Below are 12827 nucleotides of genomic sequence, written 5' to 3' on the forward strand. Positions count from 1 at the left end.
TATGGTTAAGGTTATGGTTAAGGTTGCGGTTAGGGGTTGGGTTTGGTTAAGGTTACGGTTAGGGGCTGGGTTTGGTTAAGGTTATGTTCAGTGGTCAACAACAATTTTACCTATTGAACTTGAATCTCAACAGATGATCTGTAAATTCTCTTGAGTAAAGTGTTACCGAAATGTCTGCAGCTGCAGATAGCCACACCTGGCTGCAGATAGCCTCACCTGGCTGCAGATAGCCTCACCTGGCTGCAGATAATGCAGATAGCCTCACCTGGCTGCAGATAGCCGCACTAGCCACACCTGGCTGCAGATAGCCACACAGATAGCCACACCTGGCTGCAGATAACATTGCTTCCCTTTCTCATTTGCTGTAATTGGCAAGAGGTATTAAGTATTCCAGAGGTACTGTACCATAAAATGACTGTATAAGCTATAAACTAAATAATATCTGTGATCATCTGTGATGAAAAACATCAATGCCAATAATATTGACCAAATTTGCATTTTTATTTTACAGATCTGCATTTTATTAGTTGAAAATGGCTCACCATCTGCCTGTCTGAAATGATCCTGAGTCTTATAAGAGCACGGATGTCTACATCACGATCTTGATAACGTCATTCTTGTAAACGCTCAGGCTCCCTCCAAGCCCTGAGTGCATGGCTCACTCTTTAGGGTTTTTCAGAATTGTGCAGTGGGGAGTTGGACTTATATGGCTGCAAAATAACACCTTAATCTCTCTTTTTTTTCTTTTTTATTCTATGTGCAGAAGTTCAGGGGTTTCACAATTTTTCACTTTCGTCTTTTTGTTGTGTCATTGTGTCATCCAAGTGCTTTTTTCCCCCCTTCGCCTGAAATCTAGTCCTTTATTTTTCTGTTTCCCGTAGATACCAAGAGGCATTGATTCATTTTTCATGCCTACACTTTTTATACTCAACTTGTTCAAACAGTTCTAGCGTCCCTCTCCCCAAAGGCTCTCCAGTGACTTCTTATTCTCTCCCTCTGTTGCACTGTCTTTGTTTTCTCCAAGGTGAGAAATGGTTTTATTGAACGTTGGCTCTCTGAAGCACGGGACAAATGTAGAAGCACACGATGTGTATGGCTAAAAGCACTTCTTATCAGATGCAATGACTCACCGCCATTTAAACCGCTAATGGCTATGACAGGATTTCTATCAGCGAGAGGCCAGCTAAACGCTTTATCAGATTCTTCGTTTTTTGACCTTGGAGCGTCAGTGAAGCTCCATGGTGAGATGCAACAGAGGTCAGGCTCAAAAGTTGCGAACACGTTTCCTGACAGTCTCACAGTTAAATGGACCCAAGATGTTGTTACATTTATTTCTTTATTTATGGACATTATTGCCACGCTACTTTACTGACACTGCGCCCTCAACGCCAAAGAAAAAAGGAGAGAAAAAAAGTCAACGATCTGCAAAAAGCACTCAACCTTAGTACACAATCAATGCATTCTAGCCCCTCCCTCCTCACTCCTATGTCCTGATAGAGTCAGCCAGTTCCAGGCACGGGGACAGAAAAGGGAGATGTTGTATTTGAAGGTCAGACCACTGTAGTCCAACATCAGCATTTCTGTCTCTTAGACTCCCTCCTGTGGAACTGTAAAGATTTTAATGGAACTGCAGTGTGGCTCTGTTGCCTGATAAAAAGCAAAGCATCTGTATTGGAATATTTCAATGTAGCATTAAAAAAGTTGTGGACGGCAACCACAGCACACCACCAGAAGTTTCGGTTGTCTTTATCTGAAGCTGCCATGAGTGATTTCTTGGGCAAACATTGTATCCGTGAGTTAATAGCCCAAGTGGCAATTACGGCACGCAAATAGCTTCATTGTTATCCATGAGCAAGAAGGGCAAGCGAAGGAGCGAGCATCCATTTTGGCTCCTGTCACCGTGTCAGTCATCGATCAGTATCAAGCAGGGGGAGGCGGTTACTAATGAAGCTTCTGCAAACTGAGCGATGTGGCACATGGATGCGATTAGTGGCCGCCTCCCTCTAAGCAGGGCCACCCTGAACCAAGTCCTTCAGAAGACAGCGGTGCTTGTTACACAAACGCCTTTGGCTCAGTCTGATTCTTTTTTTTCTCTTTTCCTCCCACTCTAATCTGACGAGGCCAAATGACTCGAGGGGAAACGCACAATATGCCAGATCCTCAGCACGGGACGCTTCGCCGGGCTGCGGCCCCTCGGTGACTAGGGATTACCAAAGGCCCCAGAAAGGGATTAAGGACGCTTTTAAGGGAGCTGCATTTATTTCTTACATTTGTATTTCTCCTGCAAGGATGTGTTCTTGTTGGAGCTCCTGAGCAAGATAGGACGTCCGTTAAAATAAGAGACAAAAAATAAATGAAAAAGAAACTACTTGCTTTGACTTTGACTTCCTTTAAAGTGCAAGGGCACATTTGTTGGGGAAAAGAGATGCTGAGAGGAACTATGCAGTGAGTGCAATGGAATGTTTTTTCTCACTGTGAAATCAGTGCACTGAAATTCACAAATTAGTGGCCAATTAGTTCAGTTTTATAGCAATCTCAGATTAGTTCAGTTTTATAGCAATCTCAGATTAGTTCAGTTTTATAGCAATCTCAGATTAGTTCAGTTTTATAGCAATCTCAGATTAGTTCAGTTTTATAGCAATCTCAGATTAGTTCAGTTTTATAGCAATCTCAGATTAGTTCAGTTTTATAGCAGTCTCAGATTAGTTCAGTTTTATAGCAGTCTCAGATTAGTTCAGTTTTACAGCAATCTCAGATTAGTTCAGTTTTATAGCAATCTCAGATTAGTTCAGTTTTACAGCAATCTCAGATTAGTTCAGTTTTATAGCAATCTCAGATTAGTTCAGTTTTATAGCAATCTCAGATAGCAATCTCAGATTAGTTCAGTTTTATAGCAATCTCAGATTAGTTCAGTTTTATAGCAATCTCAGATTAGTTCAGTTTTATAGCAATCTCAGATTAGTTCAGTTTTATAGCAATCTCAGATTAGTTCAGTTTTATAGCAATCTCAGATTAGTTCAGTTTTATAGCAATCTCAGATTAGTTCAGTTTTATAGCAATCTCAGATTAGTTCAGTTTTATAGCAATCTCAGATTAGTTCAGTTTTATAGCAATCTCAGATTAGTTCAGTTTTATAGCAATCTCAGATTAGTTCAGTTTTATAGCAATCTCAGATTGCCCAAACTACAAGTAGTTAGTGTACTTTTGATGCTTTTCAGCCTAATTACACTAATAAAACTAAGGGTGTGTGTGTGTATGTGTGTGTGTGTGTGTGTGTGTTTAGATATCATTTTCACCCCTGAGATATGAACACACTATTATCAAACTATTATCATACGTGGCGCGCAGAGGCAGGTCCAGGTCTTTGGGAATGCCATTGTCCAGCAGGGTAGAGCACTTTTCCTCCTGCAAAGATGCGGTGCTCAACGGAGCGACCCATCTGTCGTGTACCCCCACCCCCACCAAACACACACACACTCATCCTCAGCTTGGCACCCTGCTGGGTGACAAAGCACCACATTCTCTCACACACACACACACACACACATACATACACACACTCCCATCCTACACCATCCCCTTTCCTGCTAATCCGCTCTCCTGTCTGAGCAGGGAGGACGGAGAGAGAGAGAGAGAGAGAGAGAGAGAGAGAGAGAGAGAGGGAAAGAGAGAGAGAGGGGGGGAGATAGAGAGAGAGGGGGAAGAGAGTTGGAGAGTTATAGAGAGAGAGGGAAAGAGAGAGTTATAGAGAGAGAGTTCAAAGTCAAAGTCTGCTTTATTGTCAATTTCTTCACATGCCAAGACATACAAAGAGATCGAAATTACGTTTCTCACTATCCCACGGTGAATATATTTGGACATATTTTACCAATTAAGTCCACAGACAAACATAACATTCAGGTAAACAATAAAAAGTAAATAAGAAGGCACATACAATGAAGAAATAAGAGCAGCAAAAATGGGTTGAAATTGTGCAATTGTGCATAGATAGTCAATATAATAAGTGCAGTCAGGCCAATAAATGGCTGAGGTAGTTCTGTTTGACCTAAGTAAGCAAGTGGCATAGTGGTGCAAGCAGAAGTGTTGTGTTTTCAGGACAATAGGACAACAACAACAAATTGCAAAGTGTGCAAGTGTACAAGTGGAGTAGTGCAAGGCAGCCATTGTGGGTCCAAAGTTCAAGAGTTAAAGAGAGAGCTAAAGAGAGTTGGAGGGAGAGAGGGAGAGAGAGTTACCGTTTTTTTGTTTACTGTTTACACACATTTTCAATACTCACAGTGTACAGTATGTATTCATAGGCTTATAGACCCTTTCAACTGCAGAAACAAACAATCCTAAGCGTTCTTAGGCATTTCTGGAGGCACAGAAAAATGTATTGAGCTAATGGTAACATGGGGACAAACAAAAATAGAGTAAAAAGACAAGTTTTACATAAAGTCAACTTTTTGTAGAACATTACTGTAAGCTAAAGTCCGATTACTGTAATTTTCTTTTCAAAGTATCTGCATTGGTTCTGAATATTTAAACCGGAAAAAAGAGTATATCTATTCATAGGCCTATACTAAGGCAATGATTGGATGGTGTTCAGTAAAGTAATGAGTGTTTACACATGTGAAGAGAGAGAGTGAAGCACTGATTTAGTGTGGCATTTTGATGGGTTGTTTGAAAAACAAAATCAAGTTACTTCCTGTTAGATTGTTGTGTGTTAGGTAGAAAATTGTGTGTGGTGTTTTGCAAAATGTGTTTTAGTAAATTGAAAACTGAGTCAAACACTGAGAATTAGTGTATGGTTTTGCAGATTTGGTGAGGGGTAATGATGTTTGGAAGACATGTTTAGAAAATTGTGTGACGAGCAAAGATTTAGTGTGTAAGCAGTGGAAAAAAACTGTAGAGAAGAGAGAGGAAAAGAGAGAGAGAGAGAGAGTTAGAGAGAGGGAAAGGGGGGGGGGGTACCTCTCCAGTCTGATTACACAAGGCCTGGGAGGCATAGAGGGGCATTTGGAGGCTGTGTTGAAGAGCTTCATTAGCAAGGCAGCTATTCCAAGCATTGAATGATTGGTTTCTGTGGTTTTGTGGTGGTTGATGTTTTTGTGGCCATTTTAGAGATGCAGCTGAATCTTAATATTCACATATATTCCCAGAATGTGTAATTCTCTTCAGTTAGATGCACCAATACGTCTGGACAAACTCATCTGTGGATTCACTCGTTCTTTCTGTGAATTTCTCACTAGCAGACCCAGCCAACACACACAATGAATCTTGTTAACTGGCTTTCAATGCCAACTTCACGTTGGAGATGACCGTATTCCATGTAGAATAAGCAGGGCTGATTTTCTGCTGCATGTATTCCTATTCTGTTTGATCTGGGAGGTTGCATCACTCTGTAGCTTCTCTCTAATGTGGGAGTGTTCTGCTCCCCCTAGTGGCTCAGCAGTGGTGTGTCTTTGTGCCCAAAAGCTGCAGGAAAATATTCTGCTTTGGAAAGCATGCGCTCAGAGTGGAAACGGATTGTTCCCTCCACTGATAAAGCAAAGCTTCTGCTTCTGCTCCTTTGTGTCCATTCTGTCTTCCAGCAAAACATCCTGTTTCTTTAGGAGTGCAAAGCCTTTTTTTTTTAAATGTCTTTGATGTCCACACGACCTTATCTGCTGTGGTTATTTGCTCTCCCTTCTTTTTTTCAATCTAATATATTTAAAGCATTAATAAAGCTCACATACCTTTGTCTACGGCTGTAAGAACCAAACAGTTTATTTAAGGAAGTATCAATAGTAGTGTAGAGTGTTGAGATGACTAGCTGGTTAAAGGCTTGGGCAAATAGCACATAAGTCCCATCATGTTGTTATCCCAGCAGACGGCCCCAGTGTGTCACTTTCCATATGCTGATTTGGACTGACAGATTATCTTTGAATACAAGTGGACAGGATGTCATTAACATTCAAAGCTGGAGCTGTACCCATTGCTGCCACTAGGGGTCACTGTTTGTTTGTGATGTCTGGTATTAGATCAACCCTCAGGTCAAATGCTACCTGATTATTTACTATTTGACATTTCTGCCTGTGACAGTGTTGTGTTGTGCTATTTTTAATCATTATTGCTGACTTGAGGAGTTCCTTCTGACCCCCATCATTTGGTTATAACTCTATTCACTCCACAAGCCCAGGCTGCCCCCCTAACCCCCCATGGCTCAGTAATCAATGCAGGAGACTGTGGGAAGTCATCTTTGTGTGAAGGGAATAGACCCCCCCACCACCACCCCCCTCCTCCTCTCCTCGACCACCAAGGTTCTAAAGTCCTCCCACTATTCATGTCCAAAGCCGATTCGTTGCTGCCAAGAGCAGAAGAATATTTGTTTTGAAAGGACGGGCCGATCCACTGGGCTCTTCATGCTCTACATGCCCAGTGCTCACACATAATGACTGCGTTTTTTGAAGCAGATGGTTCAAAACGTGGTGGGGGCCAGGGGGGGGGTGGGGTGGGAGGGTGCCGAACTCTCGCTGGCGCCCAGCGGAGCGGTCCGACGGCGTTTGGGCTTTCCACCGAGCGAGCGGGCAGACAGAATGGGGGGAGGCCAGCGCTGCGGGGCGCTTACGCACACTAGGGTATGTGAGGCCACTTCCTGGGGGGACTCACTAATGAGAACATCAATACGCCAGCTCTTGGCATCTCTATTCTCTGAGCCCAGGGGAGCAAAGGCAAAAAACAGATAAAGAAAAGGGGGAGAAGTGTTGCAAATCGCCAGGTTCATTGGGGTTTCTTGGGCACATATGCCGTCGAGTTGTTTTCTAGTCTGTGGAGAGGTTTGTAATACAAAGAAGTCAGTGTATTGAATTTAAAGGTGAGAAAAGTTCTAATGGAGTGACAGATTGAGTCTCATTTAGGTTCTGTTTTGATTTGGGGCAGCAGAGTGCAACTCAAACTCCAACTTCAGAGCCGCCATGTGGTTCTACTGAGCCGATTTCACTTTTTTTGCTCATCAAATAATTTGATCTCAGTACCACCAGTTTGGGGCAGCCGTGGCCTACTGGTTAGTGCTTTGACTTGTAACCGGAGGGTTGCCGTGGCCTACTGGTTAGGGCTTTGGACTTGTAACCGGAGGGTTGCCGTGGCCTACTGGTTAGGGCTTTGGACTTGTAACCGGAGGGTTGCCGTGGCCTACTGGTTAGTGCTTTGGACTTGTAACCGGAGGGTTGCCGTGGCCTACTGGTTAGTGCTTTGGACTTGTAACCGGAGGGTAGCCGTGGCCTACTGGTTAGTGCTTTGGACTTGTAACCGGAGGGTTGCCGTGGCCTACTGGTTAGTGCTTTGGACTTGTAACCGGAGGGTTGCCGTGGCCTACTGGTTAGTGCTTTGGACTTGTAACCGGAGGGTTGCCGTGGCCTACTGGTTAGTGCTTTGGACTTGTAACCGGAGGGTTGCCGTGGCCTACTGGTTAGTGCTTTGGACTTGTAACCGGAGGGTTGCCGTGGCCTACTGGTTAGTGCTTTGGACTTGTAACCGGAGGGTTGCCGTGGCCTACTGGTTAGTGCTTTGGACTTGTAACCGGAGGGTTGCCGGTTCGAACCCCGACCAGTAGGCACGGCTGAAGTGCCCTTGAGCAAGGCACCTAACCCCTCACTGCCCCAAGCGCCGCTGTTGATGCAGGCAGCTCACTGCGCCGGGATTAGTGTGTGCTTCACCTCACTGTGTGCTGAGTTTGTTTCACTAATTCACTGATTGGGATAAATGCAGAGACCAAATTTCCCTCACGGGATCAAAAGAGTATATATACTTATACTTACTTATACTTACACATACTTACACATACCTGAAAGTAATACCTGGAAGTAATACCCCTGTTCATCATCATACTCATCATCATCATCATCATCATCTCTGTCTGCAGACAACCAGGTGCTGGAGTTTGGACGGCTGGTGAGCACATCCAACACTTACGAGCCCCACGACCCAAGCAAGGGGAGGAGACCTGTGACTGTGACCTCAGATAAGCCCCTTCTGTGGAGTATGGGCATTCACATGAAGTAGCCAACGCTCTGCTCCGCCAGGGGACTCAGACTTGAATGGAATGTCTGCCAAGTGCCTTCACGCTTAAGAACGGATGCCATACCATAGGTATTTTCCCCACGGATTATTTATTAACAAATTGTCCACAAACACAAAACGTAGAAATTCTCCATTCATCCCATTCAGTCGCCATCATAGTTCAAAAAAGTCAGCACAAGCAATGGTCTAGCCGCCGAGCAGTAGGTTAGCCGCCACTGCGGAGACAAAGAGAGGAGTAGTGTGTTAGTCACCATGGGATACTAGTCTGGACTAAAGTATATGTACTGAATGCTAGAACAATCTCGTGTATTATGTCTAGTTTGAAATATTATGCACTTTAGTATATTCTACTGATCTCAACATGAAAATCAAGACACTGTACTGATACTGTACACTGTATAAGAAATTGTAGTTTTTCTATTCTAACATTTTTAATAACAATAAAACAATTCACATGATGTCTTGGCTGGTGGAGTGGTAATTACACAATGATGTTGATGATGGGGATGTGGATGAGTGGTACTTACACAATGATGTTGTTGATGGGGATGTGGATGAGTTTCACAAAGAACCCAATGAAGCCCATAATTGCAAATCCAATCGCTGTTGCTATGGCAATCTTCTGGAATTCTACAACACAAATTGGATCACCAAGATGAGGAAATGCATCAGTAAAACCCAACCACTGTACAGTCCCGCTGGCTCATCAGTACACACTGAATGTATATCATTCCATTACTAGTTTTCACAACACCACAAACCTGCAGGGAGAAACCAAGGAGGTAAGCGAACGTTCGGAAAGCGCAGCCCCAACGGGAGGCTCTGAGTCTAATATGGCTTCATCTGGACCTAGCATTCCATTGACCCCCGTTAATTTTGGCGTCACTTTGACGGCGAATAACTTAACATCTAAAGCGTTTTAAGCCTTTATATGAATCATTTCCATTTCCAGAGAAATACAACCAGAGGTGGATAGAGTACACAGCTTCATTACTTGAGTAAAAGTACAGATACCCTTTGCTAAATTTTACTCAAGTACAAGTAAAAGTACTGAAGTACTTGTTTTTAAAAGTACTTGAGTATCAAGAGTACAAGAGTAGCCTACATTTTCTAAATATTGCATTACTACTGCCACAGTGCTTACATTTATGTACAGAATCGTCCTACTGTACATGGAGTTATGAAATTTGTTTATGTTAATACCTTGGAGAATGTAAAAGGAATTGAAAGGAAAATCAAGTAATTTTCATCTTTTTACCATGTTGCCAGGGATGGGCAGTATTGCTAATACATGAATTTAAAATACGTATTTTAAATACAAAATACTATTTTGTAATTAAAACACTTGAAGCAAAAACTATCATTAACTTGTTCAGAAAATTAAAATAGTCTAGCGAGGTGGGGCCACAGGTTGACACATTCCTGGGATGGACCTGCTGCGTCTTCATCCATTGTTTCGTCCATGGTTTCGTCTCTTATCTAAATCTGACCATGGAGTTGACTTTGGCGGAAAGCTGAAGGTGATTGCTGATAGGCTGTCCCAATCAGTGGCGCCTGCACAATCCAATCACGTTTGGAAACAACAAATTGAGGGTCTCCGAGATTTTTCTTTTTTCCTTTTTTTTTATAAGAAGTAATGGGTACTCACGGTTATGGATAGAAATGTAGTGGAGTAAAGAGTACAATATTTGCCTCTCAAATGTACTTGAGTAAAGTCATGAGTACTCCCCAAAAATGATACTCGAGTAAAGTACAGATCCCTCAGAATTGTACTCAAGTACTGTACTCAAGTAAATGTACTCCGTTACTGTCCGGCTCTGAATACAACATTGTGTGACTGGTGTCATAACCTTGTATCTAACTTTACGGCTCCGTGATCAACTTTTTTTTAGAAATGAATGCTAAAATGATGCCATGAGCTTGTGAGAGAAGTAACCGTATTCTCTGGATAAGAAGTAACCGTATTCTCTGGATAAGAAGTAACCGTATTCTCTGGATAAGAAACTCAAAGGCAGTCTAATGTAAAGGCCACGGATAAGCTAGGAAAGCATTGAGGGGAAACAAACAATTAGCAAATGCTAGATATAGCATATTGGGTCTTGAAATATTCACAAGAATCCATATAAATTGTATATTCATGTAATTTGATCCAATATTAGTTATGCAGATGTGTAGTCCACCAATTTAATTAAAAATAGATACAGATTTATAATTTTTTGTAATTATTACATATTTAGTGTAGTCATTCCATATCAGAACCCCTGAAGTATAATCCAAATACAAGCATGAAACTTCAATGTGTTACCTTTCATTTGAGACTAAGATTATGCTTCTACACCCTGAGGATGCTCACGCAGCACAATAAGGCTTCACCCTGAGGATGCTCACGCAGTACAATAAGGCTTCACCCTGAGGATGCACAGCACAATAAGGCTTCACCCTGAGGATGCACAGTACAATAAGGCTTCACCCTGAGGATGCTCACGCAGCACAATAAGGCTTCACCCTGAGGATGCTCACGCAGCACAATAAGGCTTCACCCTGAGGATGCACAGCACAATAAGGCTTCACCCTGAGGATGCTCACGCAGCACAATAAGGCTTCACCCTGAGGATGCACCACAATAAGGCTACACCCTGAGGATGCTCACGCAGCACAATAAGGCTTCACCCTGAGGATGCTCACACAGCACAATAAGGCTTCACCCTGAGGATGCACAGCACAATAAGGCTTCACCCTGAGGATGCACACGCAGTACAATAAGACTTCACCCTGAGGATGCACAGCACAATAAGGCTACACCCTGAGGATACTCACGCAGCACAATAAGGCTTCACCCTGAGGATGCTCACGCAGCACAATAAGGCTTCACCTGGAAAAGGGGCTCAAATTGGCCTCACTTGTCTCTACTCAAGTCCTATGGGGTGGCTGTGTCTATTTCTGTTACTGTCTATGGGAGAAACTCTAATCAGCACTTCAATCCGTATTTTGCCATGTTTTCATTAAAGAAATGCTCATACAGGTTACTAATTTGGGGGCTGAACCATCATCGTTAACAGTAATTATCAGTAAAATTATATTTATTTGCTAAGGACCTCAAGCAGAACCTAAACGTCACAGCATGGTATTGCGGATGCTCACAGCAGTAAATCTCCCACTACAAATATCTTGGACCATGAGCGCTGTAACTATGGTTTGAAGAAGCTGGTAGTAAACAGCACTAATGCAGGCCTTCTGTCCTTTGTATCAAAGTACCTGTAGATTAACATCATGTGTTGTGTAGATAACTTCTCCTCACCCAACAGACAGGCAACATTATGTAGTAGGCTACTCGCTGTTCTACTCAAACCCCACCCCAAAACTCTCCAACAAACACGTCCCCCACCCCCGAGTGATTCACTCAAATTGGTGAAGAAGATTGAGGTGATGAGATTAGGATTTTGACATCGATGCCAAGCTAGTTTCAATGATTTGGGAGATAGGCTATAGGCTAACACTATTAATAAGTTACCACTTTTCTGAATTTGAGAACTGTGAAGGTCCTCCTCAAAATAAGGCACGTTACCCACACTGCACACATTAGCACACGTATTTTAGCAGACATTTAATAATCGTCACATAAACGACCTAATATGTAAATACCTAGATGTCCTAGGCTACTAACCTTTTCTGTCGGGTTTTGTGCATCTTTTCACGAGTCTGATGGAATCTTTTACGAACTGCCGACTGGGCTCCGCGAATTGCATTACTTGATCCATGGTGGTAAAGTGTCCTGAAAGTTTCCTGAATGATGTAAAAAGATTAGATGATCAGTGCAGAATAACACTGATGATGATAAACACACTTGCTCACCACTAAGGAAATATTAGCCTACTTCATGGGTTTACTTTTGCCTGAACATTTGCCTAACGTCAACGTCATCGTAAGTTCAGATAGTTTTTAAGATTATGAACATTAGCAGTGTAAAACAATATAACACAACATTTAATCATAGCCTACACTCAATGCTAAAAGAGTAAAACGAATGCTTTAGAAGTTTGTCAAAAAAGCAAGATCATAACAAATAAGTTAACGTTAACGTTGAATGGCTAACGTTAACGGGTTAGAAAACGATATCAACAGTAATTTTATCTGTGGCCTCCAGACAGACATAAATACAGAAATAAACAGTCTCAGTTCAAAAACACTTAATAACACTTAGAATAGTATTAAGTCATCTCTATGTACCTGTGCTGGGACAGATGTTGACAAATTGGCCGGCTGATGTTTCTGGCCACGTATCTCTTGCGAAAAGTCTTTGGGTAGAAGGCTGACGTAGCGTTAAGACCACGCAGGCGTAGAAGCTACTTGCGTAGGCCTACTCTGATCCGTGACGCTCGTTACCAGTCCTGCTGCTTTTCGCCATAGCTGGGACTCTGAGTGTAAAAAAAATCATCGCTTTGCATAGAGAGTTTCTCAACCCTTTTGGGGCTAAAGCACACCAAAGGCCAAACTAAAAAGCCAAGGCATATCTACTTATGATTTAGGCTACAGTGATTTTAAAGTAGCCTATGTCACACACTTTATTAGGCTATAAGAGGTGTTTCTCGTAATGCCCATATTTTTTTCTGTAGCGTTCATGAGCTGAGACAACAGTGATAGGCATGTGCTCATAGCCTTATAATGTTGACTGAGGTTTTTAACTAACTGACTGAGGTTTTTAACTTAACTAATTGACTTGGTAATTTATGCAACCTGATGATTAACCTGTAGGCTACAAAAATGCATCGAGTGGCTCAAAATTCCAC

General features: G+C 42.4%; 2 protein-coding genes across 2 annotated transcripts in view; one reads left to right on the forward strand and one right to left on the reverse strand.

Moving 5' to 3' along the window:
- Positions 1 to 8498, forward strand: part of tpk1 (thiamin pyrophosphokinase 1) — a 58554-nt gene extending 50056 nt beyond the window's left edge. Inside the window, exon 9 of the mRNA XM_076290123.1 lies at positions 7883 to 8498. Coding sequence (XP_076146238.1) covers positions 7883 to 8022 — 140 coding nt within the window. The 3' untranslated portion in view covers positions 8023 to 8498. The remainder of the gene's footprint in view (positions 1 to 7882) is intronic.
- sec61g (SEC61 translocon subunit gamma) lies at positions 8111 to 12360 on the reverse strand. Its single transcript, XM_076290124.1, has 4 exons — positions 12268 to 12360; positions 11705 to 11823; positions 8568 to 8670; positions 8111 to 8255 (listed from the first exon to the last, which is right to left on the reverse strand). The coding sequence occupies exons 2-4, from the start codon at positions 11796 to 11798 to the stop codon at positions 8246 to 8248; spliced, it is 207 nt and encodes a 68-aa protein (XP_076146239.1). The 5' UTR covers positions 11799 to 11823; positions 12268 to 12360; the 3' UTR covers positions 8111 to 8245.
- Between the last annotated feature and the right edge of the window lie 467 nt (positions 12361 to 12827).

Source organism: Alosa pseudoharengus, unplaced genomic scaffold, assembly GCF_046254945.1.
Source record: "Alosa pseudoharengus isolate Yale_2024_CS ecotype anadromous, Long Island Sound unplaced genomic scaffold, YU_APseudo_1.1 YU_APseudo_1.1_scf_18, whole genome shotgun sequence".
NCBI lineage: Eukaryota > Metazoa > Chordata > Actinopteri > Clupeiformes > Clupeidae > Alosa > Alosa pseudoharengus.

What these genes read in the sequence shown, in the direction of transcription:
- sec61g (XM_076290124.1), bottom strand. Translation starts at nt 11,798, where the DNA reads ATGGATCAAGTAATGCAATTCGCGGAGCCCAGTCGGCAGTTCGTAAAA. An exon ending in CACAAAACCCGACAGAAAAG is followed by an intron (nt 8,671 to 11,704) that starts GTTAGTAGCCTA and finishes TTTGTGTTGTAG; the next exon opens with AATTCCAGAAGATTGCCATA.